General features: G+C 45.8%; 1 protein-coding gene and 1 non-coding gene across 3 annotated transcripts in view; both read right to left on the reverse strand.

The window, feature by feature from the left end:
- Window positions 1-19,732, reverse strand: part of LOC124711656 — a 382,392-nt gene that overhangs the window by 83,377 nt on the left and 279,283 nt on the right. For both annotated transcript variants that reach the window (XM_047241845.1, XM_047241844.1), the window contains exon 2: window positions 1,739-2,017. In XM_047241845.1, the coding sequence (XP_047097801.1) occupies window positions 1,739-2,017 (279 nt within the window). The remainder of the gene's footprint in view (window positions 1-1,738; window positions 2,018-19,732) is intronic.
- Window positions 12,616-12,689, reverse strand: Trnat-ugu. Its single transcript has one exon. It is a non-coding gene; the product is annotated as a tRNA-Thr (tRNA).

Raw genomic sequence — 19,732 nt, forward strand, 5'->3', positions numbered from 1 at the left:
CAGGAACTCGGGTGGGAGTCTCTGGAGGAAAGGAGGCTTTCTTTTCGTGAATTGCTACTGAGGAAATTTAGAGAACCAGTATTTGAGGCTGATTGCAGTACAATTTTACTGCCGGCAACTTATACACTCCTGGAAATTGAAATAAGAACACCGTGAATCCATTGTCCCAGGAAGGGGAAACTTTATTGACACATTCCTGGGGTCAGATACATCACATGATCACACTGACAGAACCACAGGCACATAGACACAGGCAACAGAGCATGCACAATGTCGGCACTAGTACAGTGTATATCCACCTTTCGCAGCAATGCAGGCTGCTATTCTCCCATGGAGACGATCGTAGAGATGCTGGATGTAGTCCTGTGGAACGGCTTGCCATGCCATTTCCACCTGGCGCCTCAGTTGGACCAGCGTTCGTGCTGGACGTGCAGACCGCGTGAGACGACGCTTCATCCAGTCCCAAACATGCTCAATGGGGGACAGATCCGGAGATCTTGGTGGCCAGGGTAGTTGACTTACACCTTCTAGAGCACGTTGGGTGGCACGGGATACATGCGGACGTGCATTGCCCTGTTGGAACAGCAAGTTCCCTTGCCGGTCTAGGAATGGTAGAACGATGGGTTCGATGACGGTTTGGATGTACCGTGCACTATTCAGTGTCCCCTCGACGATCACCAGTGGTGTACGGCCAGTGTAGGAGATCGCTCCCCACACCATGATGCCGGGTGTTGGCCCTGTGTGCCTCGGTCGTATGCAGTCCTGATTGTGGCGCTCACCTGCACGGCGCCAAACACGCATACGACCATTATTGGCACCAAGGCAGAAGCGACTCTCATCGCTGAAGACGACACGTCTCCATTCGTCCCTCCATTCACGCCTGTCGCGACACCACTGGAGGCGGGCTGCACGATGTTGGGGCGTGAGCGGAAGACGGCCTAACAGTGTGCGGGACCGTAGCCAAGCTTCATGGAGACGGTTGCGAATGGTCCTCGCCGATACCCCAGGAGCAACAGTGTCCCTAATTTGCTGGGAAGTGGCGGTGCGGTCCCCTACGGCACTGCGTAGGATCCTACGGTCTTGGCGTGCATCCGTGCGTCGCTGCGGTCCGGTCCCAGGTCGACGGGCACGTGCACCTTCCGCCGACCACTGGCGACAACATCGATGTACTGTGGAGACCTCACGCCCCACGTGTTGAGCAATTCGGCGGTACGTCCACCCGGCCTCCCGCATGCCCACTATACGTCCTCGCTCAAAGTCCGTCAACTTCACATACGGTTCACGTCCACGCTGTCGCGGCATGCTACCAGTGTTAAAGACTACGATGGAGCTCCGTATGCCACGGCAAACTGGCTGACACTGACGGCGGCGGTGCACAAATGCTGCGCAGCTAGCGCCATTCGACGGCCAACACCGCGGTTCCTGGTGTGTCCGCTGTGCCGTGCGTGTGATCATTGCTTGTACAGCCCTCTCGCAGTGTCCGGAGCAAGTATGGTGGGTCTGACACACCGGTGTCAATGTGTTCTTTTTTCCATTTCCAGGAGTGTATTTCGCGGAAAGACCACAAAGATAAGACAGATTAGGGCTCGTACAGAGGCATATAGGCAGTCATTCTGTCATTCTGTTTGGGAGTGGAACAGGGAGAGAAGATGCTAGTTGTGGTACGAGGTACTCTCCGCCACGGACCGTATGGTGGACTGCGGAGTATGCATGTAGATGTAGATGTAGGTGTGGGTACCTGCTTGGCGAGGGCGGCGGAGTCGTGCAGGACGCGGATGCGGTCCCCGGGCACGGCCAGTAGCGGCACGGCGACCAGCGTGCTGTCGACGGCGGCGGGCGGCTCGGCCAGCACGGTGAGCAGCGGCTGTGCGGCGGCCGGCCGGTGGTAGAGGCGGCCGTAGCCGAGCCCCAGGCCCAGGCCGTAGCTGGGGAAGGCGCCCGCGTAGCCGGCGCCGTACGCGCCCGACCACGAGGCCGCCGCCGCCGCCAGCGCGCACAGCAGCCACGCCGCTCTCGTCTGCAACACCACCGACACACGCACACCGGTCAGCCACTGTCACCACTGAATGTCAAGCCTAACTTAACACCGACACACTGCGTTGCCAAACTAAGTTTCAGAACTGGGCTCCCAGCCACTACGGATGCGCGACCTGCAGTCGCCAAACTCTGCGGCGAAACTATCCACTTTCGTGGCGTTCCAAATTCCGCGAACACGAAGCTACACTACTGGCCATTAAAATTGCTACACCAAGAAGAAATGCAGGTGATAAACGGGTATTCATTGTACAAATATATTATACTAGAACTGACATCTGATTACATTTTCACGCATTTTTTGTGCATAGATCCTGAGAAATCAGTACCCGGAACAACCACCTCTGGCCGTAATAACGGCCTTGATACGCCTGGGCATTGAGTCAAACAGAGCTTCGATGGCGTGTACAGGTACAGCTGCCCATGCAGCTTCAACACGATACCACAGTTCATCGAGAGTACTGGCTGGCGTATGGTGACGAGCCAGTTGCTCGGCCACCATTCACCAGACGTTTTCAATTGGTGAGAGATCTGGAGAATGTGCTGGCCAGGGCACCAGTCGAACATTTTCTGTATCCAGAAAGGCCCGTACAGGACCTGCAACATGCGGTCGTGCATTATCCTGCTGAAATGTAGCGTTTCGCAGGGATCGATTGAATGGTAGAGCCACGGCTCGTAACACATCAGAAATGTAACGTCCTCTGTTCAAAGTACCGTCAATGCGAACAAGAGGTCACTGAGACGTGTAACCAATGGCACCCCATACCATCACGCTCGGTGATTTTCCAGTATGGCGATGACGAATACACGCTTCCAATGTGCGTTCACTGCGATGTCGCCAAACACGGATGCGACCATCGTGATGCTGTAAACAGAACCTGGATTAATCCGAAAAAAAAGACGTTTTGCCATTCGTGCACCCAGGTTCGTCGTTGAGCACACCATCGCAGGCGCTCCTGTCTGTGATGCAGCGTCAAGGGTAACCGCAGCCGTGGTCTCCGAGCTGATAGTCCATGCTGCTGCAAATGTCGTCGAACTGTTCCTGCAGATGGTTGTTGTCTTGCAAACGTCCCCATCTGTTGACTCAGGGATCGAGACGTGGCTGCACGATCCGTCACAGCCGTGCGGATAAGATGCCTGTCATCTCGACTGCTAGTGATACGAGGCCGTTCGGATCCAGCACGGCGTTCCGTATTAACTTCCTGATCCCACCGATTGCATATTTTGCTAACAGACATTGGATATCGACCAACGCGACTAACAATGTCGCGATACGATAAACTGCAATCGCGATAAGCGGAAACGTGGTGGTACGCATTTCTCCTCCTTACACGAGGCATCACAACAACGTTTCACCAGACAACGCCGGTCAACTGCTGTTTGTGTACGAGAAATCGGTTGGAAACTTTCCTCATGTCAGCACGTTGGAGGTGTCGCCACCGGCGCCAACCTTGTCTGAATGCTCCGAAAACCTAATATTTGCATGTCGCAGCATCTTCTTCCTGTCGGTGAAATTTCGAGTCTGTAGCACGTCAGCTTCGTGGTGTACCAATTTTAATGGCCAGTAGTGTATTAGATGCGTGAGTTTTTAAATTAGGTGGTGTTTCACTTATTCGGACACGTAGTCGGTAACTGATAAAAATGACAGGTTTTTTTCGGCAGGTAACACTGTGTACTGGTGCATGTGGGACGTTTTGACAATCGTTACGAGAACGAAGTGCCACGAACTGCTCCACCCGAGAAATTTCTTCGTCATTCTTGTGAAGTCGTCAGATGATCGAAACAAACTGCAAAATGATTTACACAAGATACCTGTATAATGCAAAAAGTGGCAACTGATTCTAAATCATGAAAGTATGAAGTTATCCACGTGACTATTAAACGAAATCCGCTGAATTTCCGTTAGCCTATAAATTACACAAATTTAAAGACTGTAAATTCAACTAAATGTTTAGGGATTACAATTACGAATAACTAAATTGGAAGCATTAGATAGATAATCTTGTGACGAAAGCAAACCAACGACTGCGAAAGATCCATAGCCAAAGACTGGAAAATTGCACAGGTCACAGCAATATTCAAGAAAGGTAGTAGGAGTAATCCACTTAATTACAGGCCCTTATCATTAACGTCGATATGCCGCAGCATTCTGGAACATATAATGTGTTCGAACACTGTGAATTACGTCGAGGAAAACGTTGTATTAACACACAGACAACACGGATGTAGAAAACATTGTTCTTCAGAAAGAGAACTAGCTCTTTACTTGAACGAAGTGTTGACTGCTATTCCCAAGCGATTTCAAAAAAATTGGAAACTTGTGGTAAGATCTTATGGGACCAAACTGCTGAGGTCATCGGTCCCTAGCCGGTCACTGTGGCCGGCCGCTGGTGGCCGAGCGGTTCTGGCGCTACAGTCTGGAACCGCGCGACCGCTACGGTCGCAGGTTCGAATCCTGCCTCGGGCATGGATGTGTGTGTTGTCCTTAGGTTAGTTAGGTTTAAGTAGTTCTAAGTTCTAGGGGACTTATGACCTCAGCAGTTGAGTCCCATAGTGCTCAGAGCCATTTGAACCGGTCACTGTGGCCGAGCGGTTCTAGGCGCTTCAGTCCGGAACCTCGCCGCTGCTACGGTCGCAGCTGCGAATCCTGCCTCGGACATGGATGTGTGTGATGTCCTTAGATTAGTTAGGTATAAGTAGGGACTGACGACGTCAGAAGTCCCATAGTGATTAGAGCAATTGGAATATTTTGAACTACCGGTCCCTAAGCCTACACCCTACTTACTGGAATTCCGGAAGGCTTCTGACATTGTAGCACACATGCGGTTTCTAGTGAAATTGTGTGCTTATGGAATATCGTCTCAGTTATGTGACTGGATTCGTGATTTCCTGTCAGAGAGGTCACAATTTGTAATAATTGGTGGAAAGTCATCGAGTAAAAGACAAGTGATTTCTTACGTTCCCCAAGGCAATGTTAGAGGCACTCTCCTGTTCCCTATCTGTATAAACGATATGGGAGACAATCTCGTCGTTTGCAGATGACGCTGTGGTTAATCGACTAGTGAAGTAATCAGGAGATCGAAAAAAAATTGCAAAACAATTTTAAAAAGATGTCTGTAAGGTGCGAAAATTTTCAACTGACCCTAAATAATGAGAAGTGTGACGTCATCCACATGAGTGCAAAAGGAATCCGTTAAACTTTGGTTACACGATAAATCAGTCAAATCTAAAGGCCGTAAATTCAACTAAATATCTAGGAATTGCAAACTGCGTTTTAGTGGCAGAACACTTAAGAAATGTAACAGATCTACTAAGGAGACTGCCTACACTACGCTTCTCCGTCCTGCAGCGCGGCCTGGAATCCTTACCAGATAGGACTGACACAGCACACCGAAAAAGTTCGAAGAAGGGCAGCACGTCTTGTACTATCGCGACATAGAGGAGAGAGTGTCACTGAAATGATATTTGGGATGGACATCATTAAAACAAAGGCGTTTTTCGTTGCGGCGGAATTTTCTCACGAAATTCCAATGAACAATTTTCGTCTCAGAATGCGAAAATATTTTGTTGGTGCCGACGTACATAGGGACAAACGATCACCATGAAAGAATAAGGGAAATCACAGCTCTTACGGAAAGATAGAGGTCCTCTTTCTTTCCGCGCTCTATACGAGATTGGAATAATAGAGAATTGTGAAGGTGGTTGAATGAACCCTCACCCAGACACTTAAATGTTGTTTTCAGCGTATCCATGTAGATGTAGATGTCGATATTGGCAGAACACTTAGAAAACATAACAGTTCTACTATTACTCTTTTCCAGCCTCGTCTGGAGTATTGCTGTGAGGAGTGGGATCTGCATTAGATGGGATTGACGGATGACACCGAAAAAAGTTCAAAAAAGGACAGCTCGTTTTGCACTATCGCGAACCAGGGCAGAGTACCATAGATATCATACTCGATTTGGGATGGCTATCGTTCCAACAAAGATGTTTTTCGCTGTCGCAGCACCTTCTCGTGAAACTGCAAACCACCAACTTTCTCCTAAGACTGTGAAGATACTTCGTTGGCGCCCGCCTACATACGGAGAACTGATCAGCATAAGAAAATAAATCATAACTCGCACGGAAAGGTTTAAGTGTTCATTTTCCCGCATACTTTTCGAGAGTGTTACGGTAGAGAAATAGGTTAAAGGTAATTCCATGAACCCAGTGCCAGGTAGTTAATAGTGAATTGTAGAGTAAATCATGTAGATATGAACATCAAAGGACTGAGGATGAGCAGTTACTGGTCAACAGTGGATCTTCCTTTCATATAGTATCTTAAACTCTGTGAATTGTTCTGGCGTCAGCCGGCCGGTGTGACCGAGCGGTTCTAGGCGCTACAGTCTGGAACCGTGCGACTGCTACGGTCGCAGGTTCGAATCCTGCCTCGGGCATGGATGTGTGTGATGTCCTTAGGTTAGTTAGGTTTAAGTAGTTCTAAGTTCTAGGGAACTGATGACCTCAGAAGTTAAGTCCCATAGTGCTCAGAGCCGTTTGAACCATTTGTTCTGGCGTTATTGTAGGGTAGTTGAAGTAGGTTCTGCAGTAACCTACTAAAATTTTGTCGCTCAGCACTTTACCTAACATTCTCTCTCTATCCAGTCAACTACCAATGTAAGTGCCACAACATTCATTTCAGAGACGGAAATGTCTTTTCGCTATTAGTTTCGCAACGCTTGTTTCAAAAAATTAGTTTCGCAGCTCAGTGGCTCCATGTATATTAGCCTCAACTACTGTTCTAAAGTCTGTGACGTTAGGTGAACACAATGTAAAATTAGCAGACCGGACAAAACACGGGTGCCCCCTGAGGAGCCACCCCACCTCTGGCCTCGATAACGTTCGCAGACGAAGCCAGTCCACGAGTTTCTTCAGGTGTGCCGCATACAGCTGGGGACAGTCAGTGACGCGGAGCTACCAGTCTGCGGGGAGTTCAGTCGGTATGTTTCAGCCGCTATTCCACACAATCCCAGACGTAATGTAGGTGATTAAAATCGGGAGATACAGCGGGCCACTCGGTGGTGCGATTGGGTGTTCGAGTGTTCGTCATTCCGGGAACAAATGCTTGAAGGCCTGTGAAACGGCTGTTCTCCTTAGAAGACGAGTGTCCACAGCATTCTCAATATGGGGATGTACGAGACGGTGCAACGCGGGAGAGGGCCCAAGTCATGGAACGAAACACACTCACAAAACATCACGGAACCACGTCCGGTCTCAACTAGACCCTCTGTAAACGTCAAGTTAAAGCCCTCCTCCCTGGGTGGTCGGCGCCATCGCTGCCTCCAGTCGGCTAGTGTCCTGTGTGTGTTTTGTTTTGCCCGCTGATGTTGTTCAGCTTTATGAACAGCTCTGAGGCTGGAACGTACCCTACTCCCAACGTCCAGGGCATGCAGTTCCCTCCGTAATGTTCGTTCTGAAACTATCTGAGCTGGACGTGCATTCACTGACACCTTGGATTCCTGTTGGTTTTAAGACCGATTGTCACTGACATGGCGTGATACTCGTCTCCCGTCCCTGTCGGTGAAAACCTTTTTGCGACCATTGTTTTTTTACGCCGTGTTACAGGGCTGCCAGCAGCGCAGCATTCCTATTAGAGACGTTGGACAATCCGCGCTGATACAACAACACACAGGACAATGTCATTGACGGCGTGGTGAAAACATCCCCCCACCCCACCCCGCCGGCCAATCTTACTGCGCTGAATCCATATATCCGACTCGTACATACAGATCAGTTCAACCAGTTCACTGCCGAGACCTATGTCACGCCGTAACGTGGGTTGCGAACTATATGGATGTAGATTACAGTAGTCCAATATGACGCCTTTCTGGGAGGCCCGGTTTTGGATAAAATCCTATGCTAAAAATATTCTAAAGAGCAATCCTATCGGTAACTATTGTATTTAATACAGTTTTGTCGACCATGTATATTGCCCAGTAATTAGCATTAAAGTGGCGGAAGTGCATCGTAACAACTCGCTCCATTGGTGACGTAGCTCGTTACACCTGGAGGATTTGCAAATGCAAATGCGTGTGAATTCCTAAGGGACCAAACTGATGAGATCATCGGTCCCTAGACTTACACACTACTATGCTAGGAACAACACCCACACACCCATGCCCGAGGGAGGATTTGAACCTCCGGCGGGATGGGCTGCGCATCCGTGACATGGTGCCTCAAACCACGCGGCACGTTGTTACAAATTAGTCTCCAAATCTTAATGACGTAAAGTGTCAACATGTGTCCACGGTACCCTTAAGTTTATTTTTAAGTAGGAATAAACGTGACAACAAATCACCTTTATCGTCACAAAACTCTTAAGGAGGTAGGGCGTCAAACGGGCCGACTTCGAGAAGTAGAGGCACCACATGACATTTTAATTTGCACTGTCTATACTTTTACAAATAAATTCATAAAACTTTGTCAGTATGACCAGGAAGGATTCAGGATTCACACACAGAGCCGTGGAAGTTCAAAAACACGAAAAAATAAAATTTATTAAATGTGAAATTTCATGATTTTTTTCACTTACTGTTGGCTGCATTTGTTGCTTTAGGTACACTTTTCTTCATAAGTAAGGCAAATTCTTAGATGAATTTTGCACACCTTAAAAACCATACTTACAGGTATTTGAAACTACAGAATTTATTTAATCTATGGAAAAATGAATGGGCTGTTATGTTTTAAACTTCGTGTTTAGAGAAAACTCGAAATTTATAGTTAATTATCTCAATTTTTACCACAGTTTTTAACAGATTTGGGAAATCCTAGAGTTTCATACACCTGTAAGTATGGTTTGTATGTTGTGCAAAATTCATCGAAGAATCTCTTACTTATGAAGAAAAGTGTACCTTCAGTAACAAATGCAGCCAATACCAAGTCAAAAAATGATGAAATTTCACATGTAAAAAAAAATTGCTTTGTTATGTTTTTGAACTTCCTCTGCTATGAGTGTGAATCCTGAATCCTTCCTGGTCACGCTAATAAAGTTTTATGAATTTATTTGTAAAAGTATAGACAGTGTAAATTAAAATGTCCTGTGGTGCCTCTCCTGCTCCAAGTCGGGCCGTTTCACTTCCTACACCCCCTTAAATTCCATACCCTTAGTTGCATTTAACGCCAAATATAATAGTCATTGGTAGTACATTTTGCGTGAGTCCATATCTTGTACTGCGTGCGCTGCACCCATTGTTGCCCCACGTTGACAGACACCGAAGTTTCAGTCATGTGAGGCGCACAGAGTTAAATCTTTGTCATTAGAACTTGACGGTAAGTGCTGTAGTTCTACAGGCTGTTTTCATTAAGTAGGCGTAGATTCGTGCTTCTTCGACTTCATACGCATTTGCTTCCTTGTTTGTTTCGTGATTCTGCTTTTATGTATCTCTTCACTGGAGAACTACTCGAGAAGGCAGGATAGTTTTTTTTCCGATTGGCTGCTTTTTGTTCTCTTTAATCTGTGAGTGTGGGGCAAAGATCTTGCGGACTGAGTTACAGCGCAACATGCCCTCCCACCCCTCTAACAACATGCTCCAACTCCTGCCATGACGTCAAAGTAAATACCGCAGCACTACGCATTGGTGTTACCATAAACGCGCTACCAATATTTCAGTGCGCAGTTTAACTACGTATTGATTGTTTAAAACGGTTTTGGAGCTGCAGCATTCGTAAGGAGACAAAATATCTAGGTTCACAGCAGAATTTTACATCTATCGTGGCAATTTCACACGCTATTGCTGACAATAACAGCCTCGAAATTTTGTCTTGTCCTAAAAGTGCTGCTGCTAGCGGCCTTGGGGTGAAACAGACTGCAACGGAATACTCTTGTCACAATTTATCCTCCTTCAGTTGTTGGTGCAACAGTTAAGCACTGTGTGAGCACGAATGTATTTTTGATACAGAGGCAGTAACGAGGTGGTGATGGGGAGTATGGCAGGGGACACACGAACGACAGCTGTACCAAAGCATTCGTCACTTTATCGCCGAGCAACGTCAAGCAGCGAGCAGCCGTATCATCCAGAACCACCTCCTCCCTACAGAATAAACGTAGTACGTCGCAGCCACATGCGACTTGCGTGAGCGCAAATACATCATCACTGCTGTCTCGAAAGAACGCCTAGCTGATGAATCGCGGAACGGGCTAGAAGGGTTCGAAGACCTGGTACGACAACGTCAAAATCGCGCCAAGCTAGTCATTTTTTAGAGCTTTTCCTTTTTGATACTGACTTCAAGAAACAAATCGTACGGATATTCAGAGCAATAAATGCGGGATGCATATTGAAGAGAGCACCTCTAGAACGGGCCTTGAATGCGGTACCTGTAATTTAAGTGAGCACAGCCAGAAGACATTCTCATCCAGGTTCTGGTCTCCAGCTTCCGCTGCAACTCTCTGTCCACACTACACCGTGGCAAAGCACTGCTGCAGTGTTCTCCGTAGTTGGGCCGTTATTTACGCTATCGCTGGGATTGGTAATTTAGATACGGCCAGAAAGCTGGTGATTAAAGACGAGGCAATTTACTGGATGGATTCTTTCTTATAGGCGTAGGTGAAGGAACGGCCCTGACCTTTGTCGGAGGCGCGCGCCTGCTCTCATGAATCGCGATTCACTGTATCTTATTATCTGAGGCTTTGTACTTGAGCGATAAATCTAACCCAAGTGGAAGTCTCCTGGAAACACAGGTGGCGACGTGACTATTTACCTCCGCGTCTCCAGGTTTGTGACGTATTCGTACAGGGAAGAACGACGCCAATTCTCAGATGGATAGAAGCTAATGTGAATCCAGATATTAGTAAACTTACGTCCACTTTTTACCAGTGCTGAAGGCAATTCAGAAAGAGCAGTCGTCGTGCTCTGAATCAGCGCAATAGCTGCGTAAAATTTTCTCGGTTTCCTTGTAGTGTAAAAAATTATCTAACTTCTAGCTTTAGCCGGAATACAATTTACAAGTAGTGTTCGGCAGATCGGTGGGTAAGGGGATGGTAGACATATTAGTGTATCATTGTTACTCAAAGACAGCAACGTGAACGACAAGTTGTCTTATTTATCGATGCTCATTCGAAACTAGTGCCAGCGGTTGTATGATTCCTCTGCCAATGTACAGGCTGACAAGGTTTCTTTTTTATTAGGGGTCAAAGACTCCTGTTTTCGACTTGGCGCGCTTTTATTCGTTGTATGACTATCAGCAACAATTGGTAGGATTTTACTTCAGTCAATCATAAGCAGTTTCAAACATTCCTACCCATCATGAAGTTCTTATGAATGCAAAAGGGTTTTATTATCGTCTGGTGACAACTAGAAATCCTCGAAAATTTCAGTAAAATGTTAACAATTTTCGTAGTTGTAATGAGGTACATCGTCCACGATAAATATAGTAGTGTCATGTGACATTAGTTCATGAAAGGGTAGCAGTATTTGAGAAGGTAGTAAGACACGGTTGTAGCCAATTCCCGACGTAATTCAGTCTGTAAACTGAGCAAGCATTAAAGGGAACTCGGAAAAAAATTTGGGAAGAGTATTATAGTTCAGGTAGAAGAAACAAAAAATTGTGGTTAGCCTATGAAATTGTAACTCTGTCAAAAACGGCAAATGATTTGGAAGATCAATTGAACGGAAACTACAGTGTCTTGCAATGTATTACAAGGTCAACAAAAATAAAACGAGGATAGTGGAATGTAGTCGAATCAAATCATGCGATGCCGAGAGAATTGGATTAGGAACTGAGATAATAAAAGTTGTACGTTAGATTTTGTACTTTGGTAGAAAAATCACTGACGACGGCTGAAGCAGAGGGGATACAAAACGCAGAGTAGCCAATAGCAAGTATGGTATCTCTGAAAAGAGAAATTTATTTAACATCAAAGTATTTTCTGAGGGGCCGGCCGAAGTGGCCGTGCGGTTAAAGGCGCTGCAGTCTGGAACCGCAAGACCGCTACGGTCGCAGGTTCGAATCCTGCTTCGGGCATGGATGTTTGTGATGTCCTTAGGTTAGTTAGGTTTAACTAGTTCTAAGTTCTAGGGGACTAATGACCTCAGCAGTTGAGTCCCATAGTGCTCAGAGCCATTTGAACCATTTTTTTTTATTTTCTGAGGGTAATTGGCGTGAAGCCCGTACGGAAGTAAAACGTGGACAATAAAAACAAAAAGTGAGTAGAAACTTTTGAAATTTGTTGTTAGAGAAGAATGCTGATGACTGAATGGGTGGATCGACCTACTAATAAGGAAGTAGCGACTGGAATTGGGGAGAAAAGGAATTTCACTAAGAGAAGGGATTGGTTGATAAGTCACGTCCAAAGGCGTGATGGAATATTGATTGGGTAATAAATGTCAATACGTGTGTGTGTGTGTGTGTGTGTGTGTGTGTGTGTGTGTGTGTGTGGGTGTGTGTGTGTGTGTGTGCGCTCGCGCTCGCGGTGTGAATGGGGTTGAGCTTTGGGGGAGGGGGGGGGGGAGCACTTGCAGGGTGAGTTCAAGACTTAAAATGAAATGAATACCCTTACCTGCTTACAGGCGTTGACATACGTCAACGGAGACGGATGAAAGTGTGTGCCCCGACCGGGACTCGAACCCGGGATCTCCTGCTTACATGGCAGACGCTCTATCCATCTGAGCCACCGAGGACACAGAGGATAGCGCGACTGCAGGGATTTATCTCTGGCACGCCTCCCGCGAAACCCACATTCTCAACGTATTGTCCCGCACTATATTCGTAGTGGCTCCGCCCATTACCCTCCATTACTCGCGGCGCGTTGCCGATTCCCGTAAGAGTTCGGGCACTGTTTGTGCATTCGCACAGAAGAAGAAGATGGTCAAGTGGCCGGTGAGCCTTAGATAGATGCAAGTTTGAAGGTTACAGCAGTTATGCAGAAACGAAGAGGCTTACGCAGGAAAGACTTTTTTGGAGAGTTGAATCACACCAGTGTTTGGACTGGAGACCACGACAACGTGTGATGTTAGTCTCTTTATTGACGAAGAAATGATTAATTTAAAAAATGAATGGGCAGTGGAAACGACGGAAGCAACCGTCGTGTAATACAACTACTCTAACTACGAAATGTGTAGCGTTTCAGTAAGAAACTCTTAGAACCACCTGAGGAGAACAACTTGTAACCATTTTCCCAAACAGCCGTCCTCGCCCCAAAACGTTCAAGAACCTGCGACGAGCGGTCGCTTTTGCGGTCACCGGTTCTGAAGGCTGCGTCCGTGACTCCCGGCGGCCAAGGTAAGACACAGTTACCGCATCATCGGATCCTGAGGACGTAATCCGCAGATGGGCGGAACGTGACGGGCGGAGTTTTATGGTGGTTTCACGACGGAGCGGGCTGCCGTGCACCTGCTGGCGGACATCACGGAAGGTCATCTCTCGGCTCAGTACGGCTCCCCTGCCTGTTCCTGGCTCAAGGCGACTAGAATAGACGCCTCTGTCGCCGAGGACTGTCTAGCGCTTCTGCAGTGGGCTCACAGGACACAGACCTCTGAAAATTAAGAAACTGCCTTTTCTTTAAAAAAAGAATAAAACTGCAACAGACTGCAAAAACACGTTTTGTTCGAGCCGTTGTGTCCCTATGTCATCCAAAGGAACTTCACAATTTGTATCTACGTCTACATCGTACTCCGTAAGCCACCTAGTGGTGCGTGTCGGTGGGTACTTCTGACAGCACTATCTGATTCCCCCTACCCTGTTACAATTGCGAATGGTGCGTGGAAGAGAGACTGGCGTCAAGCCTGTGTACTGGCTCCAATTTCTCAAATTTTCTCTTCGTGTTCATTACGAGAGATGTATGTGGGAGGAAGTAATATGATGTCTCACTCTTCCTCTAATGTGCTCTCTCGAAATTTCAATAGTAAATCTCTCTGTGATGCCCAACGTCGACCAAATACGACTGACGCTGCAGCAAAGTCTGTAACTATCTTTTAGGCTGGTGTCGGAGGAATTGGCGATTAGCAAAGACAACCTGAACGCCATCGTTCACCGTTCACAAATAACTGGGGAAGCCATGGACCTGCTCCCTGTTTGTGCCGTATAAATTGATTGACGAGCACTGAGACGAATTTTTCCCCCTGGAAGCCGTCGCCATCTGCTTCACAAGAACTGCCACAGCACCAGCGCGACAGTCTGCAGAAAGATCTCTGCGTCTCGAATTTAAACTCTTCTCGAGTGTTTCCTGTCGGATTGTTGGTTCTCCACGACTATTAGGCAACAAGTCTTGCTTCCACCTTGAAGCGACTGCTGATCGATGGTGAGGCATTCTGCGTCGTATTTTGACGGATATAAAAATATGTGTGAGCGACTACGTCTGACCCTGTTAGATGTTAGTGCTTTCAGTTGTCACTTCTGTCGCAAATGCAAGGTGGGATGTGTTCTGCTATAGTTAGGATAGCTTATAACGTGTATTTATATCGTTTAATGGCACAAATCGTTTTGTACTTTCGAATTGTTTAAATCAACGAAAAGCAGCTGTCAAGTTCTTCAAGCATGCAATATTGACCGCTGAATGTCCATACTGTGATGAAAATAAAGTACATGTGTGCGGACACAATTAGTTGCATCATTTCACGGACTGCGCATACTAATTTAACAACCGTGTGAAATAACAGTGATGTGACTGACTACGACAAGATAAACGTTCACTCGCTCTTCCCAGTAGATTTGTAAACGTTTTCAGAAACGTGTCTACATCACTAAACGGCTAAAACGCAGGTTGCCATCTAACGCCTTTCGCGGGTCACAAAAATTTGATTTTCAATATTTCACACAATTAATGACCGAATTTAAAAATTTAAAATGCCGTCTGTTGTACTCAATAAAAGGTACAACCTTACGTTTAAGTTTTAACTCAATAAGCTAAGTATTAAAATTACAGACTGTGTATACGTGTTGACCAAATTATTAACACTACATTTTCCCAGTATTTAAGAATGAAAGCACTTAGCGCCTTCCGACATACTTCAACCGTAGTTTCAAGCCTTTTTGAAACTCTTCATCGCTGACACCCCCCACACTCACAAAATAATGAAAGGAAAAAGATTAATTACTTACTACATATTCGCTATTCATGTAGTAAAACTTCAACGTCAGATATGACATTGTAATTTATTACTTCTTTACTACTAACTCTGTACGTAGTCCACTTAGTATGTACAAATATCACTGAATGTACCTGCAAAATTATGTCACTGTACGAATCACAGTTCACGAGATATGGCGTCATAAACATCGTGCTGCGTGAGAAACTAGTTTTTATTAAAAGGGAATCGATTATTTGAAGCCGGCCGAAGTGGCCGTGCGGTTAAAGGCGCTGCAGTCTGGAACCGCAAGACCGCTACGGTCGCAGGTTCGAATCCTGCCTCGGGCATGGATGTTTGTGATGTCCTTAGGTTAGTTAGGTTTAACTAGTTCTAAGTTCTAGGTGACTAATGACCTCAGCAGTTGAGTCCCATAGTGCTCAGAGCCATTTTTTTGATTATTTGAAGAATCGGAGGTGTGGTTGTGTCTAATGGAGATCATTCTGAATGCAAATAAGGATATACTAATTATATATTTTGTTTCATTTACTTTACGGTATCGTTACATGACTACCCGTCATTACTTGTTACTTGCTTATCCCCATCTTCTATTCGAATGTGATTGATTGGCGACGCCGAAAACTATGGATTCAACACTAAAATCGGTCACTTCTATTATTTTTAAGCATCACCTACTTTCCACATCCTATGGTCCTCTGGAAGGGCTAGAGCAACCCAACCCAACAGTACCATCTTCCAGACAGTAAGTCATATATGTGGGACAGACAAAAACACCGCGAGAAACGCATGATCTAACATAAATGCAGGTCTTAGCTAAGCCTGCAGGTTGTGCTGTTGTACCTGACTACGAACGGCACCTGGACAATGTCCTCAAGTGTCAGTCGTGGTGAGAAAAACGTTGCGTGTAGTTCTGAGCGCACCATGGTGGAGCTAACTGAATTCGAATGTGGGCAAATTGTTGCCGCTCGCATGGTTGGTGCATCCGTAACCAAGGTACCCGAAGTTTTTAATGTTGCAAGAGACACCGTATCGAAGATTGACACCGCATATAGAGAAAGCGGAAAACCATCATCCGCTAAATCACAACGCGGATGAAATTTTATGTTGGGTGGTCGTGACGGACGGCCACTGAACAGGAGTGTGACGAAACATAAGAGTACGTCAGCTGCAAAAGTCACTACAGAAGTGAGTGTAGCACTCGCGAAACCTTTCAGCACCAAAAGAACACGAAGGCCGGCAACTGCCGGCCGAGCTGGAATTCGAAAACCACGTATCAGTGACGCAAATACCCGTAATGTATAACTTTTGACCTTTACAGGGTTTTATATTCAGGGCCACCTGAAAACGAGCTAAGTGTGGTAACCATTACTGCACTTTGTTCGTCTCTTTTCCTGTTTTTTTTTTGTAATCAAATGGTGTGATACGCGGAGCCACAGTCCGTAAGTCCGAAAACTGCCGCGGCTAAATGTTTCTCAGTGACGGTAGGAAAAACGGAAGACTATCGTTGCACGCTGGCTTTGTTTAACTGGTTGCTGGCCGTAAATTTGAGAAAATTTATAAACATAATAAAAAATTCTAGCTCGTCCTCGGCTCTCGTCGCATCACGTGACAGCTGACATTTCGCGAGTACGGCTAAAGCTGCTGCCCGTCTCGCAGAGCTGTCGGCAGCTGTACGGCTACACAGCAGAAGCACGGAGCAGTCCAAAGGGGGCGCAAGAAGAAAGACAAAACACTACAAGTTGCGGACGGGAACTCGAGCTTCCAGATCATTAATGAGCTCGCTTTAACGTAGCGTTTCCCTTGTTTTTCTCCCAGTAACTAGTTTACGGCGCGTTTATAGGCTATTAGTTTGTCTCATCGAGCGTTTCGATTATGAGCGGAGATAACGTTAGCATCAATTAACTCCACCCGATCTCGACACGCTCTAGGATATGAGCAGTTGCTCGCAACATATGGTGTCAACAATGATTAAGTCGTACGGTGTGACCCCTTACCTCCGTAAAAGTGGACATACTATTTGTACAGCTACCCCTAATTGCTTTGAAACTTTCGGCCATTAGTACCTCCGAACAGCAGATCGAGAAACCCTGATAGGGATTTCAGTATACAGGCATGTATTTCTTTTTCTCTCTTGCCTTTCATTCCTGATGTAATTTATAGCTGCGTCTATTTTTCTCACAGATCTGTGATATTGTGTCCAGGAAGTTCTTTGAAACCCGACTGATGCAATGAGAGAACCATAGACGTCACATTCATTATGGCCAGTACCACCACTTGGCAATCTACTCTTTGGCATTGTGTCTATATCATATCGTTTTAACATTAGTAATGAAGATTACCGTGTCTAATGCTCTTTTCACACTCAGAAATTAAAAAGAAATGAAGATTAGGGTTTCACGTCGTTTCGACAACGGGATCTGTCTCAGCGTTGTTCCCTTTCTCAAAGCATTAAATGTAATTACCGATTTGTTCTCCCACCAGCACACATGTGATAACAGGTGAGAGTGCTGTACCCAGATGACAGTGCACATTGGTACACGTGATGCTGCCGGGACGGTTCTTCAGTCTAGTGACTGGTTTCAGAACCGCCTGCAGACCACCATAAGCAGCAACGCATTAAAACTATTTGGAATATAGTTTTAATTCTTCAGTTGCAATAGTTTATTGTGAGTAAAATGCTACGTATTTTTATAACTACTTATGTAAGATACGGAGAGATAAACTGTACTTCGTCGGTCGGCCATCATCTTGTACCTTGAAACAAAAGGGGGGTATTTTATAGTGGAACATGTGATACTTAGAGCTGTACTCAGATTATTTTGTGTCTCAATAATTTTAGCTGCCTTGAAAACGCAAATCTGTGTTAGTTTCCAATAGCTTCTGCTTCAAAATCTATTTAACTCGTAACTGTTTTTTTTTGTTTTTTTACAATAGTTCTGTTTTGTTTGATTTCTGCTGCTGATTCGGTGCGTAGCAGAGTAATAATGTACCAGATAGACGATTAAATACATTACTGACAAGATTTTCTCAACTGCAGCGCTTTTAGATTTCAATAGAACACTTGTTCCTAGCTAAATGACCTTAGAACATGTTTCACATTTGGAATAATTTTAATTTTCCTGGGTAATTTATGTAATTTCAGAAAAAAGACTAAAGGATAAAAAGTGAATGCTATCATTTCAAATTGGAATAAGAAAATATATTAAACTTCTATTGCAGGGCTGACTAGAGGTGGAAGCCTGAAAAGTATACTCAGCTATAACACTCTCCCCTACCAAAAATGGATGTTTCCTCTTAACTGTTTGAGTGGCACTTGTAAATGACAATGGATGAAAGGTACACGTTACAGTACAGATCCACCAATAAGACGTAAAAAAGAACTCCAGTAACAATCCCTGGATCGACACTTTCGTCACATCATCCCGTGATGAGAGAACCGTCTTCTGAACGATAATTCGATGAAACTACAGTGGAAGAAAACTGAAGATCTTACGTACAGAATGTGCTTTGGGGTGTACATTGTCTAAAACGAAAGCTGAAGCTGAAGATATTAACGCTATTTGTCATTCAGTATCAAAAGTTTTTGCATCGCACAAGAGTAATATGCTCAGATATAGGCGCTGGATGTTCGGACAGAGCAATCATTAACAGGATGAATGGTGTGCTAAACGAACACCATCTAAGGCTTGTTAAGGGACCCGTCTGTCAGTTACGTCACTTATGATAGTAGTGGCCGAATTAAAATGTGACCGTACTGCTCTTTAATGCGATCTACACTATGTGATCAAAAGTATCCCGACACCTGGCTGAAAATAACTTACAAGTTCGTGGCACCCTCCATCGGTAATGCTGGAATTCAATATGATGTTGATGACAGATTCCACTCTCTCAGGGATACGTTCAATAAGGTGCTGGAGGTTTCTTGGGGAATGGCAGCCCAATCTTCACGGAGTGTGGCACTGAGGAGAGGTGTCGATGTCGGTCGGTGAGGCCTGGCCCAAAGTCGGCTTTCCAAAACATCCCAAAGGAATTCTGTAGGATTCAGGTCAGGACTCTGTGCAGGCCAGTCCATTACAGGGATGTTATTGTCGTGTAACCACTCCACCACAGGCCGTGCATTATGAACAGGTGCTCGATCGTGTTGAGAGAAGCAATCTCCATCCCCGAATATCTCTTCAACAGTGGAATGCAAGAAGGTGCTTAAAATATCAATGTAGGCCTGTGCTGTGATTGTGCCACGCAAAACAACAGGGGGTGCAAGCCCATTTCACGAAAAATACGACCACACCAAAACACCACCGCCTCCGATTTTTACTGTTGGCACTACACACGATGGCAGATGACGTTCATCGGGCATTCGCCATACCCACACCCTGTCATAGGATCGCCACATTGTGTACCGTGATTCGTCACTCCACACAACGTTTTTCCACTGTTCAATCGTCCAATTTTTACGCTCCTTACACCAAGCGAGGCGTCGTTTGGCATTTACCAGCATGATGTGTGGCTTATGAGCAGCCGCTCGACCATAAAATCCAAGTTTTCTCACTTTCCGCCTAACTGTCATAGTACTTGGAATGTATCCTGATGCAGTTTGGAATTCCTGTGTGATTGGCTGGATAGATGTGTGCCTATTA

The sequence above is a fragment of the Schistocerca piceifrons genome, chromosome 8 (genome assembly GCF_021461385.2).
Source record: "Schistocerca piceifrons isolate TAMUIC-IGC-003096 chromosome 8, iqSchPice1.1, whole genome shotgun sequence".
NCBI classification, from domain to species: domain Eukaryota; kingdom Metazoa; phylum Arthropoda; class Insecta; order Orthoptera; family Acrididae; genus Schistocerca; species Schistocerca piceifrons.